Source organism: Anopheles moucheti, chromosome 3 (assembly GCF_943734755.1).
Source record: "Anopheles moucheti chromosome 3, idAnoMoucSN_F20_07, whole genome shotgun sequence".
Classification (NCBI taxonomy): Eukaryota; Metazoa; Arthropoda; class Insecta; order Diptera; family Culicidae; genus Anopheles; species Anopheles moucheti.
The window spans coordinates 45259998-45279758 of NC_069141.1; the positions used below are offsets into that span (position 1 = coordinate 45259998).

The 19761-nt window shown below is 39.5% G+C and overlaps 3 protein-coding genes across 6 annotated transcripts; 1 reads left to right on the top strand and 2 right to left on the bottom strand.

Moving 5' to 3' along the window:
• Positions 1-3159: 3159 nt before the first annotated feature.
• Positions 3160-4049, bottom strand: LOC128302011 (trypsin-7-like). Its single transcript, XM_053038721.1, has 2 exons — positions 3823-4049; positions 3160-3728 (listed from the first exon to the last, which is right to left on the bottom strand). The coding sequence occupies exons 1-2, from the start codon at positions 4047-4049 to the stop codon at positions 3170-3172; spliced, it is 786 nt and encodes a 261-aa protein (XP_052894681.1). The 3' UTR covers positions 3160-3169.
• A 5357-nt stretch (positions 4050-9406) lies between these two features.
• On the top strand, positions 9407-10240 carry LOC128302748 (uncharacterized). Its single transcript, XM_053039607.1, has 2 exons — positions 9407-9872; positions 9949-10240. The coding sequence occupies exons 1-2, from the start codon at positions 9407-9409 to the stop codon at positions 10080-10082; spliced, it is 600 nt and encodes a 199-aa protein (XP_052895567.1). The 3' UTR covers positions 10083-10240.
• A 449-nt stretch (positions 10241-10689) lies between these two features.
• Positions 10690-18770, bottom strand: LOC128300861 (uncharacterized). Of its 4 annotated transcripts, XM_053037088.1 has the most exons (4): positions 18481-18770; positions 11310-11456; positions 11149-11225; positions 10690-11082 (listed from the first exon to the last, which is right to left on the bottom strand). In XM_053037088.1, exons 1-4 carry the CDS (start codon positions 18524-18526, stop codon positions 10690-10692), a joined length of 663 nt encoding a protein of 220 aa, XP_052893048.1. In that variant the 5' UTR covers positions 18527-18770. The 4 variants fall into 4 exon arrangements, with proteins under 4 accessions (XP_052893048.1, XP_052893046.1, XP_052893045.1 ...); XM_053037086.1 differs by having other exon boundaries at positions 10690-11222; XM_053037085.1 differs by having other exon boundaries at positions 10690-11225.
• Positions 18771-19761: the final 991 nt, after the last annotated feature.

The following is a 19761-nucleotide window of genomic DNA, read 5'->3' on the forward strand; positions in this document are numbered from 1 at the left end:
TGAATGACGATGTAATTTCGAGTCTGTTCCGCTAATTGCGCTATTTGGGTTTCTACCGTTCACTGAGATTCATCTCGACTAGTCGAAATAGTTTCATCACAATTTTAGAGACAATACATAGAAAAATTCCTTCAAATAGCCAAAAATATGGGATGTTTGTACCTTTACATTTCTGATCAATTGTACGAAGCATGCTGCTAAAGCTGTAACCGCTTGACGCACGACCCCAATTCCACGACCTGTAAGTAATCGCAAAACTCACGACAGACGAAAGTTACCAAGCCGTGTCATTTGTTGACTCACCATCGCCCCCAGGTGAAGAAAGTGCCATCCCACAGCAAAAAAGGGATGTAAAAGAGGGATGCGAAAATGTGTACACTGATAGTGAAGGTGAAGTTTTGCAATATGGAAGTATGTGATGCAAGGACTCACCTACCCACACACACAGACACACGCCTCCACTATCTTTCAATCTCGTGCCGTCTACACACGGCCAAATACGTACATACGACTGTGTGCGGATTACACAGAATGGCAAAACCCCTGTCCTGTCCTGTCAGTCAGACTTCTTGAAAAGCATACATTTTTTATGCTTCCTGGTTCCATAATCCACAACTCGCCGTGAATAATTGATTGCTTGCAGTTTGCTTCATCACATTTTCTTATTTCGATAGCATGGCTAGGGTGATAGGCGCACCGCGTTTCACCGGAGACCTTGTCCTTGGCTACTATCCGTGCAGATTTCATACGCATAGTTTACATTACATGCAGAGAAATCTGTGTTTGCTTATCGTTATCGGGTTGCCCAATTTTTCCCACCACCGTGCTCTAACAACACGCCTTAAAGATCGTCCTTCTATGAAACCTTCTTTAAAATAGTTATTTGATAACACGTGCATTCGAAAACCATCAAAACTGATTATTGTCCTTCGTTAAATCATTTTAAATCGAAATTCTCACAAAGTGAAAGATCGTTTACCAGAATTGAATTTATAGTTTCCATTTGCATATTCAGTCCAACATATCTAGACCCGTCCTACCCGAAAATCACCGTTCAGGTCAGAAATCGTTTCACCGTTGAAATCTAAATCCTTGCCATGCCATGACAGGCGGACTGTATAGTGTTGCGGGCTATTCGAACTATTGGATTGCTGGCCGGAATAAGTTCTCTGACAATTTGCATAATGGTAAACATTTGAGGTGAACCAGGTAAAACACCTAGCAAGAAGCGTCGGAAGTCACGCTTGTCACGGGCTTTGGTTTGCAATTCACTGCCGAACCCATTTTCATCGATCTGATTTCGAACATTGCGCAATAGCCGCACCGGTAACACGGCAAGTATATGTATGAAACATTTCTAAACTTTTGCCCTCTTCAAAATGCCCATAAAATAGATTCACCCCACACACGCACGGAAAGAAACCGGCAACGACCGTTGGCTCTCGGGACCGAAAAAGGATCCCAGGTTCATCCTTGATTTATAGCCCCGAACAATATCCTGCCGGCGAAGAAATATGCAGCCAAAAGTGCGTCCAGTACAAAGGTTAAAAAGTTCAGTCATACCAAATTTAACCTTTATCGTTGCTAGAATGGGCCACACCTTTTGGAAAAGGGCGACATTTAACTGGTTAAAAATCTTATGAAGTTATATCTTTACTTTTTTACAACATTTTTTTCAACACGATTGGTGTTTGCCATTAGTTCGCCATTGAACACCGTTATCAGGCGGAGACCTGAATAGCTGAACATAATTTAACCTCAAACCGAAAAATTAAATGCCAAAAATATGGATCACCGTTGTTTGCTATTGCAACTAGCTGGTGGTGGTAGTGATAGCAATAGCAGCAGAATAGTTTATGACACTACCGATGCGTGTTTCCGATCGCTTGACATGACAATACAAGGATCTGACCTGAATGATGTTGTCGAACACGCAACAACACAACATGCGCGACAGAACATGACGGCTCGTACATTAACACAAACGACCGGAAGGGCCGAGTTTGCTTGCATGATTCGAAAAATCGACCAGACATCAGCGTCTGCCCTGTGCCCTTTTGTGTGCAATCCAATCCAAACGCAGCTTCCGGTTTCCGTGGCCGAAACGGTTTTGCTAACATTTGTAGGTTCGTTTTCGGTGTGAGCGGTTGTGAGCGTAGAGTGGTTTTCGTTTTCCTGTCGTGTTGGATCGGAACCCGCGACCAAATCGCAAGTCATTTTGGCTATCAGCTATAAAATTAGCAGTTATTGTACGTACAACAGGGTTCTTAATTTAGTAGGTAATCAGATCTGATCAATTTTTCTTTCATCGTTGCAGCATTTTGTGTGGAATTATCTATTACAGATAATTTCAATAAATTCCGATCGTTCGAATTTTATGGATTATCTGTCGAAGCAACAAGTTGTAGGGAATAAGTAAATTATATCACAATTTCGTTTTAAATCATCCATAGTCATTCTATCATTCGCCAGAAATCTCGAACAATGGAATCGCACATTCTGCTTAACTTGCACCTAACAACGAGCGTAACTTCCATGCGACTGACGTTTTCCAACCTGATGTGACATGAATCAGTATTCCTCCTGGACAATTCCTTAGTCATCATTTTAATTCAGTCTTCAGAAAGTCTAGGACTGTCAGCTCATCATCCATTCCATAATGCACTTAGGTTCGCTGTGGACTACTATCAAATGTATGGCTGTGCGATGTATCTCACATATCTGGTATGTTTCTAAATTTCTTAATAGATCCTGTAATGTACAGGACACTGCTGTGTAATGGCTATTCTTTGTATCATTTCAAAAACCATAGCAACTGAACTTTAGTAGCAGTGACTTACAACCGTAAACAAATTGGTCTAATTGGAACGGTACGGAATTTGTTTTCCGTTTAAACAGAACGGAACTGAGCTGATTCGTTCCGTTTCTTTCTGTCCTTTCGTTCCATTCATCGTATTAATTTCTTTCGTTCTATACGTTACTTCCGTTCCTTGATCTTGTTTTACTTTCATGACTAATGGATTGTGATCTCTTTTCCATGTGTTGTTCGATTCATTTCCTTCTCACCATATTAGTTTAAAATTTAAAACCGATTTTCGATCGCTTAATTTTACCTTCTGTTCAACTACAAGCGATTATAACATTGTTTGTGTTGGTTAGTTGATACATTTTATTCGTCATCCCTCTTTATTACATTGTCGATCCATTTTCTTCCGTATAAAACGCTACTGTACACACCTGGATATCCGGGCAATGCACAGCCTTTGCCCCAGGATACGATTCCAACCTGTATACCAGCACAGACCAACGGCCCTCCAGAATCATACGCACAACTACCCTTACCGCCATTAACATAATCACCCGCGCATATCATGGACATATCGACCTTCCCTTCGTAAGCGATATTACACAATGTTCGTGAAACCAACGGAATCTCCACCGTTCGTAGCTGGTCGAATTTTTCTTCCGTATTTAAAGTGCGCCCCCAGCCGGCTACTACACAATCGAGATCGTACAGCAGATCGTTCGGATGGGACGCCAGAGCAATCGGTTGAACGGCGGTGGAAAACACTAACGAATCCTCCAACTTGAGAAGAGCATAGTCCATTATCCAGCTGTACGGTACATGGTCAGGATGCGCGTGGTAGGATTGAACATTGTGGAGAGTTCCGTTCTCACTGTAAAATGAAGATCCAACGCGCACTTGCATGTAGCGCGGAATAGTATCGCTGCACCAGTGAAGAGAACAGTAAACAAGTAGATTAAAATATGCAAACTATACCTGGATGAAATGAAATAATTTAATTAATCTATCTGACTCACTCAATACAGTGTCCCGCTGTTAATATCCATCGGCGGGTGATTATTGATCCACCACAAATATGAACCTTCAATTCCTGTACAGACACTTGATATGGGTACGATTCGATGTTGGCTGGTTGGCCTCCAACTATTCGGTGTGTTAGTTGCTCGGATTGAACACATATCACAGTACCGAAAATATGACACAACACTACAAGCAACTTTATCGCTTTAAAATTGTGCTCCATGTTTCACACGCGGTGTGTAAAAGGGAAATGAAACGAAATACCTTAACAAAGCTATATTTTAAAGTGCGCACTTAGAGCACTTGTCAAAATTATACCATTCGATTGCTACTCTTGCTACTCAACTATTATCTTTGGATGTCTAGATTCTAGCTGTTTGTACAACTATTATATTGATAAGAGCTGTATAGATAGTCTAGATGAAGGGTGTTTCCGAGGATTTGTTGGAGGGAATGCTTTATTGTTTGTGGTTTTATTTGAAACATTTTGCATTTCACTTGTGCCACTGGGCAATGTTTTTGGCTATCGGAATGTTAACGTATTAAAACCATAAAAAGGTCAGCTGATAAACCTTACATATTGCTTCCATTCGCCTGTACAAATGACTATTATAGTAACTATAGTTTACAAGGGTCACCGCGATTTTCATGGTCCAATTAAACGAAATCAAAGGAATCCATTTTGTCGTTCATCCCAAAACATCACTCCTACCTGCCACGCACTTAATTCGTCAATCCCGATTGCCTTCCTATAAAACCCGGGCAGAAAAGGCTAGAGAAGAACATTCCACGACAAGCTCCGCAGGGAAACCATTTAACCTCCCGATTTCATGCTGAGCTCTTTGATCCTGTCGGTGGTTTGCTGCGGCCGGTCCGAAGGTGGTCGGGGGCTTTAATTTATTTTACACTCCGTCAAGCTAAACTCACAACAGAGGCCCCAACCTACTACAAACCGCCCGTAAACGGCCCGTTCATGGCATATTCATACCAGGGCTCCCAGCCCAGTAGGGCAATGTGGGACGGGGATATGCTTACTATATCACATCACAAAAACGACGACCCGAAGGGTCGATACCACCCATCTGCACAGGACACGGCACACAACGGTGGCGGTGTGAAAACGGCACGAAGCGCAATGTCACTGATGATGGTTGACGGGATGGTTACAGAGAAGGATTAAAAATAAAGAACCCTTAGTCTTGGCAGCGGCTGGAATCTTTTCAATGTCCTTCGATCGAAACCGATTCGCCGCGCACGCAAAGCTAAACATCACCTCAAGCTACCTTTCCTATTGACTAAACATCAAGCGATGCGTTAGGCGGGACGAACGAACGTCTCATGAACTGATGTTAAATAGCTGATAAGTAATACGCTTCACGATGTTGTCGCTTCTGATTATTGTGATAGCAACGTGCAGTGCTAATGCCTTAAATGAATGAGCAAAATGTGAAGAAGCTACCTCGAAAATATGGTCTCGAACACCGTGCACCGTTGCGAAACCTTTAGCAACAGGCAAGCCAAACGGGAACAGGCAAGTAAATATCCCGAGTATCAATTTATAATAAACACGAAGCACTTCTTCTCCTTCACCGGGAAGGGCCATCACAAAGTATATCTTGGAAGCATAGCAAAACACGTTACGTTTTTCAAAAATATGGCGACCGAAACAACCTATAAGTCAACCTTAGTACACCATTAAACACTTGCCTGATTCATGAACTTATAATTAGTCTTTTTGTGTATCTAACAAACAATTTCTTTCACAAATTCGTATAGTCAAAATAATTTGATGTTAGTATCATCTAAGTGATTGTTAATCGTTTATGATTCACTATATATAGATACAGGCACTAAATTCCACTTCCATATTCCACACCATAACAAGAATGGAATAATTGAGGATATATTAAATTTTACTAAACACGCTCGTATCTACATAGTGTTGTTAAAATAATATTTAAAAAAACGAGCAGATGGCGTGAAGCAAACGATGTCTAAAAGCAACACCTTAAAAACAGTATAAATATTGTGTGCTTTTCCAACTTTAGCACCTCCCTTACAGCATATTGTAGACTGCATTCCAATAAAAGCATTTACGAAATGTAACTTCTAATAAATGTAACCTTAACGGATGTTTATTAATTAATTAATTAATCCAATATTAAATTAAACAGACAAATACAAATTTGGGCGCAACAATTCAACACGGTTAGGGGTGCGAGTGTTATTTCATCACATAGTGGTATATAAAGTCACTGCAATAAAGGTGTAAAGGTACAGATTAGATTGGATAAGATTTTTTAGTATTTCAATAAAAAATTTAGACAAACAAAAAGTTTGTTTGATTTTATAGGATTTTATTTTATTTATTTTTTTATTTAAGAAGAACGGCAAGGCCGTATTGTTTGTAACTAAAGATAACTTAATTGAACATATAATTAACATTCGTTTCAAGACTTTTCCTTCTCCAAACAGTGAAACGTCACCTTATCCCATGGTTTATAAGAAAATTAATATTTTATCATTATAAGTTATATGTTAACAGCAATCCTGTATTACTGGAGTAGAACACTTTTAATGCCGGATTGCCGGTTTCTTTCCGATCAAACCCACTTCATACCTTCACCACGAACTACGGTATTACGTTCCTTACGGTATTACGTTACTTAATGATCACCAACTACGGTACGTTCAGAGTGGGGTGTGTAACTCAGTAAGACCTACCGCTATGATACCGCCTGTTTAGAGCGTCAGATGTATTAGCTTTACGGTAACCACCAATTGGTGGTAACGCTTTAACTACATTCATTCCATCGATAAGAAGTGTTTGCGTGTCTTTTTTATCGCCGACCACTCTATACTCTCTGAGTCTTATGTTCAAGGGGTCACCCTGAATTGTATAGAACCCGAGATACCTAACGAAATACTTCCTAACGGAATACCGCTATGTTGACACAAGCCCGTAGGTACAAAGTCGTCCAAGCACCTTGTTTGCAAATTGAAAAATCACACCCGATTTTTATCTTCCTGCTGTTCCTGTCGTCACCCGGACTGTATATTCCTGTCGTATTGCTGCGAATACTGGCGTCACCCGGACCTTTATATATATGCCCGACATATTCCCCACCACATCGAATTGTACGATCATCTATTTTACAGATCGACTATTACTTTACGGGTAGGGTGGTCGGTTGTTACATTTTCAATAACATATTCCTTTGGAGTCTAGATAGTTTCTATCTAGGGGCTGTGTGATAGTGAGCTCATCTTTCAACTCGGGCAGCTCGTCATTATTGCAGCTCCTCCATTGTTCTTCTACACAAACGAGGCCAACAATCTCCAAGGTTTTACAAACGCCTTCACAGTCCTAGACTAGTTAATCGGACTATACGGGTGCTAAATAGTCTATTAACACACATTCACACACAATTTCACATTTGCCACTACCGATAAAGTCCTAGATAACTATAATTTCCATGGTTAGCCAGGTTAAGCTCCGCTAACACATTTCCTGCTCGATATGGGCTAATCGTGGGCCTTCGAACAGCACTTCCAGAATTCGTAGGGCTGTTTCCCAAGTAGCCAGATTTGCTTAAGCAGCCAATTTGGCAACGCTAAAGATCGATCTTTAAATAGGTCGTTTGCAGTAGATAATCAGCCTTGTAGTTCCGCGAACTTTTAAGCAACCTTTAAGCAGCCCTCGGTCAAAACGTCAAAAAATGTGAATGCCTGACTACACGGTGGAGCTGTTCATATTTATGGCTTTATGTTTCTTTTTTCTTATTTATTAACTATCGTTTTCTGAGATTCGAACCTAGGGGTTTTCAGAGACAGCAGAACAACTACTTTACTAATTCGGCCATTTAGTTTTGTTACGTCACACCCTACAAAATGCATATATGAATGATACCAATCTAAATGGAAAAAGTTAACATTTTCGTGTACATTCTTTTTCATGTTTTGTCTATTTAGGTATCAATTGTTAATTCGGATTTTTATTAAATTATTGCAAAATAATTGTATTTATATTTTTATGTATCGTTGACTTTTATTACACAATAACACAAAACAAACGAATGCCACTTATTACCACTTTCAATCGGCGGGTGCTACGTACTTTGCCGTAGTTTGTGAGCCTTAATCACAGAAGAGCCTCATCAACCTTCATCGTACGCATGAATCAGATGTGAATTGGAATCCAGCACGTTGATTTAATACACCTTTACGCGGATTAAAACCATTTTATTTTCACTTACAACTTCCCGAAACGGATGGCGTCGTTTGCGGAGCCGTCATTTGACAGTAGAGCTATCATATTGTAAACAAAGTTCCATCGAGTACCGTGTGCTTCCAAAAGAACCGCATAGTTCCGTCGGGAACCTTTAACCGACTACTTTGGAACTCAATAGTTCCATCGTGCGCTGCGTGCGGTTTAAGCACCCCCAAGGTTCACACACGGTTCGCTTTTTCACTAAGCAGCCCTCTAGCAGCGTTATGGTTCGATTTCAAACGTTTCAGGCTATTTGGGTTATGGCAGTGCTCGACTTCTAGATACTTCAGTGAATCCATCGAATTGATTGCGGTCAACCTGTTGTGGAAGGATTTCTAAACGATCAATCCCCTTGGAGTTCCTGCGCGGATTGATAGTTTTGACCCCTTATTCTACAAACGTTAAGCGTAGGAGGATCAGGATCAAATTTCAAAACATTTCAAACAATTGCCTTTGAACAGGTTTGATAGGGGGACGAGGGAAAGCTGTGCATGTTGCAAAATTGAATGTGGGGAAGAGGATTGGGGGGAGGCCTCTTTCTGATACACTTCGGGCCACCCTCTAACATAGAGAGATGGTTTCAGGAGTGTAGCGGTGGTTCTAAAATAGTTTACAGGATCTACCGTGGTTGATTTCTCGACGGGATTTTAACGCTGCCGGCTAAAATTACAAGAAAAGAATATAGGCAGTCCCCGAGTTACGCGGTTCCTCTTATACGCGGATTCGAACATATGCGGTTTTTGGAAATTTGACAGCTGAGCTAGTTTATAGTACAAAATCTAAGCAAAAAGGTGAAAAATTAGTCTAAAATCCTATTCTTTGTCATTTAAACATTTCTTTCTAACTTACTTTAATGCAATCTTTCTAAAAATCGCCTGCTTCGGCGAATAAATTAAGTGCCAATAACGAAGTCGACTCAATGACTTTAAAGCATAACCGAAATTGTACCAGGATTCGACTTACGCGGATTTTCCCGGGTTATAGCGGTCCGCTATAATAGTGTATCTCGAGGGCTGCCTGTATTATTCATTAGCTGATTACTTATAATTCGTTATCAACCAAGATTCCCAACTAAATAAAAACAATAATATAATAAGGTATGTTTATATTTAAATCGTATGGTCTAAGTATCAAGTGACACTAAATAAAATCGATCACAATGTGACCGAATTAAAAACTTTTCTTATCCACTATCCAGAAATGATGCGTTATTAAGCGTTACAGGTAGTTATGCTTCAGTTTGACATTCCGTTGTTGATATTTGTAAATGTCAGGTGCCGTGCGTAAATTGTTTTGTGTTTTTGCTAAACATGTTGTCTGCTACACCAGAACGACAAAGTGGATCAATTTCTAGAGTAAAATCGCCACGAACTCCAACCTCTTCGGAAAATGTTGCGTCTCTAAGAATAAAAGAAGCAGTTACAAACATTCTAGAGCATCACCGCAAGTGGATACAAGCCACAGAGAAGGGCGCTACATACTGCAACGCGATTAAACAAATCAAAAAAAGCGCGCAACAGAGATCGACATCAGCGGACAACCCTTACCCGGAAAATTTACAAATTTACTGCAAAAATCTAATGGTAATGGTTTCGATCATGGAAGATGTTGAAGCAAAAGCGTTTGCAATACTAGAGCAAATAAAACCTCTTCACGAATTCTTTTCTGAATGCGACATAATTGGTTGCACCTGGAACTACCGGCGAACTTTGAATAGTGTTGAAAGCATCATAGCTTCGTACAAAAAGGAGCTTGCTTATCGTAAATATATCGCAGGTAAATGGAATAACATTGTGTGAGTGTACACAAAAATAACATCCTAATACGAAACTTGACCTTATTCTGATTGTAGAAAACATCGGACACACACAAACAAATGATCAACTACTTCTGTTTGTATCTGGCTGGAATCATGGTATCGACGTTGCACGGGATAGAGAGTTGCTTATCAAAATGCTAAAATTCGAATTTAAGTTACCATCATGAAAGTGTTGAGAGTCTACGACTGTAAGTAGTGTTTTGTGATAACTCATTGGCTCTTAATATTTCGGTAAAGAGACGAAGCAACAGCGATATTCATGTCGGCTATCTTTATTTGCTTACAGTACTATTATCACAAAAATAAAACCATAGCTAGGGCAACATCTTTTCCATGATAACATGCATGCTCAGTTGCCTATAAAGGTTTGGTTTATTTTCATACGCTCGTATTGACTACGAATGGTAATGTAAATGAACTTCCTTAACTGTTGTTGCTTAAATTCAATCGCGAGTACTAGAAATATTAGGAATTTTCCCAGCTGCACTTATAGTGGGAATCTCCTTGCGAACATCGTCTGCTTCGAATATGGCATCGCTAATACTGTACAGCTTTATTTAAGGGCTGCAGGCGCCAACATTTTATCATTTTTTTAATGAATCTGGTTCTTAACAAAGCATTTGTTTTTGCGTGCACAATGCGGTGCAGCTTACAATTTAAGAATACGAACACAGCCATTATTGTTATTATGTCTTGCCAAGCGTTTCATGATATGAAAATGCTTGCTGGACATTGTAGACAGTTCGTTGCTTTGAAGGAGAAAATGAAGAAATGTTAGTTTGCAGGACGCGACGTTTGCTCGTCGCCTGTGCTACTAATCGGCTGCTCTAAGTAAGGAGGTGGTTTCTCGGGACACATTTTCTCATCGATAAAGGCCATGGAACTATCTACTATTTGGCTAACTTCACTGTTTGCAACATCTACAACACTACTACCATTGTTCAGTGTTGTTTGGGATGAACTGGGATGTTCTGTAGGAAGACTATTGGCATTCGAATTACTGTTGATAGTAGTATCCGATGCTATGGATAAGCGTAAAAGAGCGGCTGGATCTAACTTAATCGCGTCATCGTAGCTTGGTGGAGCCGCAGCAACTGTGTCGTAGTCTGGGGGTTTTTCACGTCTTCGTTCTTCAGTTGTACTAATCACATGAACAGGATCGTCACTCTGCAGGGATGGTAGTAAAGGAGAATTGTATATAGCAATGTAAATAGTACAAAAGAATATATTTACCTCATCACCATTTGCACCTGAACGACCTGGGGTATGAAGCCAACAACACATTGCAGTACATATTAGACAAGCTCCTGCTGTTAGAGTATACGGAAAATAGGATTTATTAAAAAATGCTATCAAATATACTAAATAGTACAGTAATTGTTGAAGATGTTTACCTAAGATACATGCAACTCCGGCGTATCGCACTGGCTCCGAATAGTTTTCTGCCAGGCCTAACCAATTCACTAAGGCGCCAACGCATAGCAACATCATCCCGTAGCGATATGGTCGCTGGGTACGGCGCGTTTCTTCCAAGGACATTACTGCAAATTAAAAACATACAATTAATTATTTCAAATTCAATTTATCATTGGCAAAGTAAAATGTAAGATTTGAATGTCGTCGAATGATACACGTAGTAGGACAATTTTCGTATTTTAGGAGAATTCTAAAATATATATTCCTTTATAACTTGTTCGAATTGTTACGAGATACGAATCAGTATGCAATAACCATAAAACGTAAATTATGTTCAGTTATTAAAACGTAACTGTGCTGTACGTTTCTACTTGAGTCAAATTTTCAAATAAATCTCAACGAAAAACATTCTAAACTTAAAACATTATAAGTGGTAATGGTTTATATGCTATTTACTAAAGCAGCACTAAGATATTGACACAGCTGGGCGTTTATTTATAGAAAAAACATTCGAATAATGTGCACATTCCTCGAATGTTTAATACAATGCTACGAGCAATAGCAAAGCAACGTAAAAAGTGGTTTCATGATTCAACGTCATTTTCAGCACGACATCGGTACTGGTGAATGGAACCATCTCTTTGGAGTTGATACTTCCATCTCACAAATTACGACCGTTGGTTGTAACTGTATCGAACAATCAGCCAGTTCCCAGCAACGGGGCGCCGCAAGCTAAATGCTCCCAACTGGTTTGTACTATGTGTCACGTACCTAAATTGATAACGTGTTTTGCGAAAGAGCCTCCGTGCACCTAACTGCATCAAAACCTGTTTTTACATCAACAAAACGGTGCCGGTCATTACGTTGCGGGTTCGCAAAGAAATAGATCATAAGGATGTGTCTCTTTGCGTTCGAGAAGTAGCCCCACCCCAAACGGTCCCCTCCTTCAAAGGCGTTACGCGTCCTTGGCGTCTGAAGTTCAATATCATTTGCTCAGATGGTTTTTTTGATACACGTGGTCCGATGTGCCGTGATTGTGAAGCGACTAAGCAAATGAGTGAATTAAAATCGGACGTCAATTTTCAACCACTGGTTTACTAATCTAAACGCACCGTCCTTGTTTAATCGACATTTCTAAAACCATGCTTGAAACTTTTGTCACGCGGAAACCAATAAGGGTAGGAGCTAGGTTGAAAAGCACCAAAATCTAAACCCCGGCATCGACGAGCATGATGACCTTGAGCACATTGACGAGACGTGCGGAGTGGGTTTTGTTTTTTGACTGTTTTCGTTGGTCTTTACGCGAGTCAAGCCATCGCCTAATGATTTCTGTGAGTCTTCCGCGTTTCGACATACGTGTCTGGCGGGGGCAGGTTTAAACTAGAACTATGCATCGATTTCACGGGCCTGTTTTTGTTAGTGTGCCGTTCCGTAGGTTTTACTATTTGGTGAAGCTTGTACTCTTGTACGCTTGCCACATTCTTTTAGTTCAGTCAATATGTGCTAAGGGTTAAGTAACAGAAAGCAACGTCACTGCAGCAAGTGTCGAATATGAAAGCACTCGAAGTGATCACGACCAATCTATTAAAACAATCAATTGAATGAAGAACGTCACTGCATATCATTTGGTTATGCACTAGTTTGCCCACAGCATTAACAATGCAGCGTTGTCTCGAGGTTCAGACTACACAGACGGCAACTTAAAACAGGTGTTATGTATTTCGTTTCCTAACCTAGTTCTTCTTTGCACTCAATGTTAAATTGTAACGGCATGCAATCAGTTTTCCTATCGCACTTGTATAAAGCATACAGCCATGACGGTTTCCCGTCCCGAAGAGAGCATTAATGCAAAAGTTTATTGCTGTTAGTCCAAAATTGAGAAAACTAATGTATTCTAGAAACTAAATTGACTTAAGCACATAACTCTCGCCACCACACTCACAATTGGAGCAAACTTTAAATTTACTTTTGCCAACATTTCTGGATCGTTGATCACGAGAAAGGAGGAAGCTTTCCGTCATGCATTATTCACCAAATTAAAATTCCCCCGAATCCGTTATACGAATAGCAGTAAAAGGGGAAAAAACTGTTGGCTGAGTGTTGACTAACGCATCAAAGAATGCATGAGTTGTTTGGGATTTGTACCATCTTCATGTTCTGGTTCATGCTTTCATTTACCTTCTAGCATCTGTGATGGGATCTAGAAGATCACCATTGCTGCTGTTAAGCTAAACATTTCTCTCTGTCAATAGTGTCGGTACAGAAGTGAGAATTTGCTCGCAGAGATTATTATTTTCTTGATGTAATGTTCGGCGTTCATTGACTTACAAGTTTCTTACAATTTGTTACCCAGTTAATGGCACAAAACGAAGCGTAACGCAGGTGTTTGAATCTTCGGTAAATAGGCGAAGATAAACTTGATCAAGGTTTTACAGAGCAAACAAGAGTTTGGTAAACGAAACAGGTTGCTTCTGCCGCGCACAAAACTTTTTTACAGCATACTGAACATGCTTCTACGTATAATCGATGTTATTTAAATGACGTTTTGGCACGCTGCAGGGTTTCAGCAGCTAATAATAGAATTGCTCTTCTATTTCACATTTCACTTCACACATACACATCTGTTCACTTACTGTGATCAAACTTGTCGACCAGTCGGCAATGTTGTATTTAAAAAACGGTTCTTTATCAATGAACTTTAGCTAGCGCAGTAGTGTACGACTGCGAATAAATTTCGCCAGATTTCGCTAGCTGGTTCCTGCCAGAGTAGCGCCGGCGATGACTAACAGCACGACACTTTGAACGAAAAATCCGCCCTAACTAACTATTCAGCAGCAACACAACACGCGAACGATCGGCTAGTGCGGCTTGACGAACGACACATCACACAGCAGACGTGCCCGCGATCACTGCTGGACTGGTATACGTGAGCCTCGCAGGTGCCACACGCACTCCACTAGTCAGCAACGGAATTGAAGAAGTGTTGCTCGCTGCGTTTCGATCATACCGGTAACGTCTATGGAGCGCGCGCGGAACCGTGTATTCAATAGTCGCGAGTGCTGATTGTGTCTGAGAGCATGAACTTGAAACGCTGCTGAGTATAATATTGAAAAACAAATACGAACACGTTTTGTTTACCGACCACTAGCAGCAGCTGCTCCCATACACCGTACGAGCGATCGCGTATAGATCGTGCTGGGCAAACCGGTCCGTTGTTTCGTGGTCATCGTCATGGCAACGGTCATTAGCAAGAGTGTGAACGTTGCTAGTGGGTTCGGTAGTAGAAGACAGGTTTGTTGTGTTAGTGATAAGTTACACGATATGACATTTTCATAAAAGGTAGTTGCCGAATTTTGGGCTCACAGATATGAATAGGACGATAGTGCGAGTTGATGAAATCCTGTTTTGAGTCACATTCCTTTTTTTGTTCTCTCTCATACTCCACGTTATATTTAACGTACTTTTGTGCACACAAGATCATGTAAGGGTTAATAGATTCGCTCTCGAAAGTAATTAGTGTGTTTGGGTTCGGTTGGAGGTGAACACAATTTAGTGTACGGTACATATTGTTTGCCAATGCGTTCTCCAAACCACCATCCCACTCCACACCTACGGATCTTGTGACTTGTTAGCACATGTGGTCTGTTTCATCTGACCGTGAACTTTGGCGGAACCGGTACCACCTTAGACCGGAACATTACATATGCAGTTGTCACCTACCTTACAAGCTAGATCTGTTGCAATATGTTGGGCTTTAGCACTAAGATTTTGTAGTGTAATAACCAATTCTTAGTAGTTCACTTGCGTATGACACAAAACAGGTTTGACATAGAGTTTAACATACCTTTTCAAGAACTCGTGACTACATTATAACGATTGTTGGAATAGTTTAGAAAACATGTATTGATAAAGTTCAACTGTTAAGGTAGGTTGGTACTATTATCTGTTATCTGTGTTTTAAAAAATGTACACAATGGCTATTATCAAGCTGTGCTTATTAATGAAGATCGTCGCTCGATTAACGACATGGCGCAGGTCTAGGACAACGTCTGAACTCATATCGGTCTATTTTACTTCACAATCAGCTCGACAGTGACCTCCGCCAGAGGGAATGTATGGGATCTCTCAATCAAATGAAAAAAACCGGTTCAATACGCTCAGCTTGTGGATGCATTTCGTAGACGATCGTTTGTTTTCATTTGGTTGTGACACATACGGTCTAGGCACCAGAGACAAAGCCAAATACAACTCTCGGCGTACGTTGGTTGGTCAACATCATCTCAATATCGTCTCGTGCAAGAGAAATCCGGCCAAGAGATGCATTACTTGGCGTGTATTCCGCACTTTCTTTGATACCGTGGCATTCAGCTTGCTGGTGAACGGGCGAACCATCGAAACTGCTGTGCTTTTGCATGATATGACATCGTTTAGCACACATCACCAGTGACCAGAACGAGCGCAACAGCTATAGCATAACAGCCACAAGCAAAATGCTGTTTTTCGTCTGCTTCTGCAAATAGAGCCAGTTGTCAATAAGGCATCCTACTTTTCGCGACTGTTCGTTAATGTGGCTGTTTATTTCGCAGCCTGAATTTGCATAAAACTGGCTGACATTGTGACGAGTCAACAGTACAGCTGACATTCCGCTGAATATTCAACGATCACTATGATCAAAAGTACTAAAATCTTTAACGAGTTCAAATGTTGATACGCATTACCGCATGTTTACACTGTACCACAAAGAATCTCAACAAGAACACCTCCACAACGATCTTTTGCGTACTGTTCTTACACCTGTACTGCGTTATCTAGTATCTTCTTTGTTAGTTACATTATTGCTGAACTTTCGGTGTTCCTTCTATTATGCACTCACTCATATTATCCATGATATGTAATTCCTCTGTTGTTTGCGTGAAATAGTACACAAATCACGTTACGCGATACTGCTTAAATAACTGATCTGATCGTTGGGAAGAGAAAAACAACACTAGTTTGGCGACAGATGAAAAAATAAGCTGCAGCCCGTATATCATTCACATGCGCTCAGCACGTTCACCAAACCACAAATCGAGGGCTCAAATCGAGAGAGTAAATTCTCCGTCTTTAAAAAGTGGTGAATGCGTGAGAAGATGTGATCTGCGTGATACTCGATTCGGTATAACATGAAGCCAGAAAAAAAACCAAGCACAATATGCTCAGTTTAACACTACCGCTCTTTTAGCTTCTCTGTGTTTCTGATTGTACACGTTGGCTATCGCATAAGTTGGTTGGTTGATTTTAATTTTTACTCTACGAAAAGAATCGTAACTCTCCTTTTGTTCTCTAGTGTCAGGAATTTATATCAAGATTAAACAACAAGCTTAAATTATTTTTTTTATTTTTGATACATATTTGGGACAAACATGTTTACAGTGGTCAAAAAAGTCCACATACGGCTCGCGAGACGCATATGGCTCTTTGGCTTTTTGCTAGTGACTGCTGATTTTGCGGTAATTTGAACCGTAATTTCACAATTTAGTTGCTGTTGAACCATATTGATCATTCATAAAAATGATCACATATATTCTACACGTTGTTGTTGCAGTACAATGCAATGTTATTACAAACTGTAACGGTAAAATGGTAAAAGCGATAGCAAAAAGTTTTTTATATTATTTTTTACGCCTTCAAAACAGTCAATATTTTGAAGTTTTTTTAAAATCAAAATTGGCACGTTAAACAACGATTTTTCGTATAGTGTCGCATAGTTATGTTACGTAACATGATTGTAATATGCGTAAAATATGCGAAAGTCATAGAAAAAACTTTTTTTTACTCTACAACGTCGTTGTTATCCATCTCTTCAACCTTTTTGATATTCTCAAGAAACTAGATGTCGTACAGTTATGTTACGACTGTAAATGAATGTTGATTAAATAAGTTTTAAACAATATATGATTGTCAACTGCAATCTTGACTAGCAGTTTGAATAAAATTTGGACTAATAATTTGGAAATTTGGAATAATAATACCTGCATATGAAGGGATTGGTCCAGCTAGGGGGTTTTTTACCTATTCCTGTGAATGTAAAGGTCGACGCCGACCACCGGGCCGCCCCAAATTGTAGGTTTCAACAATTGAAACCAAATTTGAAATGATTTCAAATATTGTTGTTAACTTTTTTTCCCCAATTTTTTTGTATAAATTGTTTAAAAAATCTTGCTGTAAATCAGATGCACATTTTTGAATGTAATGTACAATATATTATGAGTTTTCCAAAACAAGAACAGGATATCCATTTTTTAATGTAAGCATTCATTTTTAGCATGAAACTTTAGTCTATTAGACATTTGCAATCAGAAATATTAATGGTTTATTTAAAAAAATACTATTGTCGTGCACCTTGCAAAACTTCTTACCTAATTGAAAATGTACTGAGGTTTGAATATTATTTACACAATATGACACACATTAAAAGTGGAACAAAGATAAACGATTTTTTATTGTTTTAATCATTCAATTGTGACGTATTTCGACCCGGTTTCCCGTCCTAATGCCTAACAAAAATCTTTTAAATCAAATCCACGAGTTTACGCCGGTTTAAACTCACAATAGCTGCCCCGCAACGTATCACGAGGTACGGGTTCCGTTAAACATGTCGAGATATATTTTCCGTCTTTTCTAGCGCGATAAAATTACGATCATACTCGCTTTTACAATGCAACATTCACATCACTAAGTCAATATTGAATAAATCACTACGGTATCTTTGTCAAATATGCTACACTTGCCAGTGTCTGAGAGATGCAAGTAACTCTCGGTTGTTCAAATATCTGCAGAATGATAACGGTATCGTACAGTTGAGATTTTTTGTTTTATTTCCCACTGAAATTTGTTTAACGGCGTACAGCAATTCTACTTTAGTTAATATTATTTAGTATGTGCTCGTTCCTTTGCCTCAGCGCAATCTGGTTTTCGAAGAAGTGTAATTAACCTTAAAAGAATGATAAGACATCCAGATAATCACTGAGGATAAAAACCGGATAAAATTTAAAGTAATATGATTTCATTTTAAACCGAACATAAATCCGATCGTTCCTGTTGAATCATGTCCTGCACCGCTAAATTTTGTATTTATTTTATATTGTCCCTACATTAACCAACACTTACCTCTAACCCTAAGCTCCATCGTGTACTGTTGTGTAGGATGAAACATCCAATTTTGACGCCTTAACACAAAGTTACACTTGAACAGCGATGATGTATGAAGCTTTTATCACGATCAAGAAAAACTTCTACACAACCATCAATGAACAGCAATTATCATTCGGTGATTCCTTCGTTTACAGAATTCACTTAAATTCTTTCGGTTCGATCGTCAACCTAAACAACACTATTCGTACCTTTTCCCACTGAATGCAGTTTCTTTAATTACATACGAGCGCTCAACCTATCCAACGGCTTTGCTAACAACGACTAGCTGAAGAAAGTGCACTATCGTATCGACGAGTCTGCTGTAGAACTGCCACATTCCATTTTCTACGAGCGCATTTTCATCCACGTTTGCATTTCAGAACATGTGTGTGCGTTTTGAAATATTTATCACGACCACGGATTTTCTTTGTGCACATGGTGTTCATTTCATTGTCGCTTTGTCGTTTGTGTAGGATGCAGCTTGAATAGATATTTAAAATTACTATTCAAATTGTTACAGTCACTGTTATTGTTTACGACAGAAAATGAAATACATCATTGCGATTTTATTTACAAAATCCGAGATTGTAGTTGAGAAACGTGTTGGAAGAAATTGGTGTGTATTCCTAGTTCACACAGTGAAACAGTGTTTTTGTGAATAATTATGCTAGTTTTGATATTGAATAATTTCATGGAAGGATTTAGTAACTAAATTTAACATGCTGTTTGGTACGATTGGCAGAACGCAGACAAATTAAACGATCGTGACCATCGTGAACGAGATCATCTACCAAAAAGGGTATTTTCAATGTTGTGAAAAACCCCCGGCCTCCCGGCTCCCCGGCAATATCTGGTAGAAATGATTTTCACAAAGGTTATTTCGGCTTTTTTTCTTTCTATATTTGATTCCAGGGATATTAAAAGATAGATTTTATACATCAGTTACAAATGTAACAATATCAATGCAGTCTGATTTGTACCTGATTTGCAAAAATTTAAAATATCTTGAAAGTAGTAAAAAAAATCACGCGGAATATGTACCAATGGAAACACTTCTTCTTTTGTGGAAAACACCTACATAGCCTCGGAAGTCTCGGCCGGCCAACTCTGTGTTCCTTTTTCCAATTTTACATAATTGCCCGTAACTGGAATACCTGCATACAGGGAACGATTCAATATTTAATATCTGTCCAAAGTCATGCGAAACTGTGGTCAGTACAATCACACCGGGGATTTTATTCATAACATCATTAAAAG

Bases quoted from the DNA above. Each gene is read 5' to 3' on its own strand.
- LOC128302011 (XM_053038721.1), bottom strand. From the start codon at position 4,049: ATGGAGCACAATTTTAAAGCGATAAAGTTGCTTGTAGTGTTGTGTCAT. The intron at 3,729-3,822 runs GTGAGTCAGATA...TCACTGGTGCAG, and splicing joins ACAGCGGGACACTGTATTGA to CGATACTATTCCGCGCTACA.
- LOC128302748 (XM_053039607.1), top strand. From the start codon at position 9,407: ATGTTGTCTGCTACACCAGAACGACAAAGTGGATCAATTTCTAGAGTA. The intron at 9,873-9,948 runs GTAAATGGAATA...TTCTGATTGTAG, and splicing joins TTATCGTAAATATATCGCAG to AAAACATCGGACACACACAA.
- LOC128300861 (XM_053037085.1), bottom strand. From the start codon at position 18,526: ATGTTTCATCCTACACAACAGTACACGATGGAGCTTAGGGTTAGAG. The intron at 11,457-18,480 runs GTAAGTGTTGGT...TTTAATTTGCAG, and splicing joins GATGGAGCTTAGGGTTAGAG to TAATGTCCTTGGAAGAAACG. The intron at 11,226-11,309 runs GTAAACATCTTC...ATACTCTAACAG, and splicing joins CGGAGTTGCATGTATCTTAG to CAGGAGCTTGTCTAATATGT.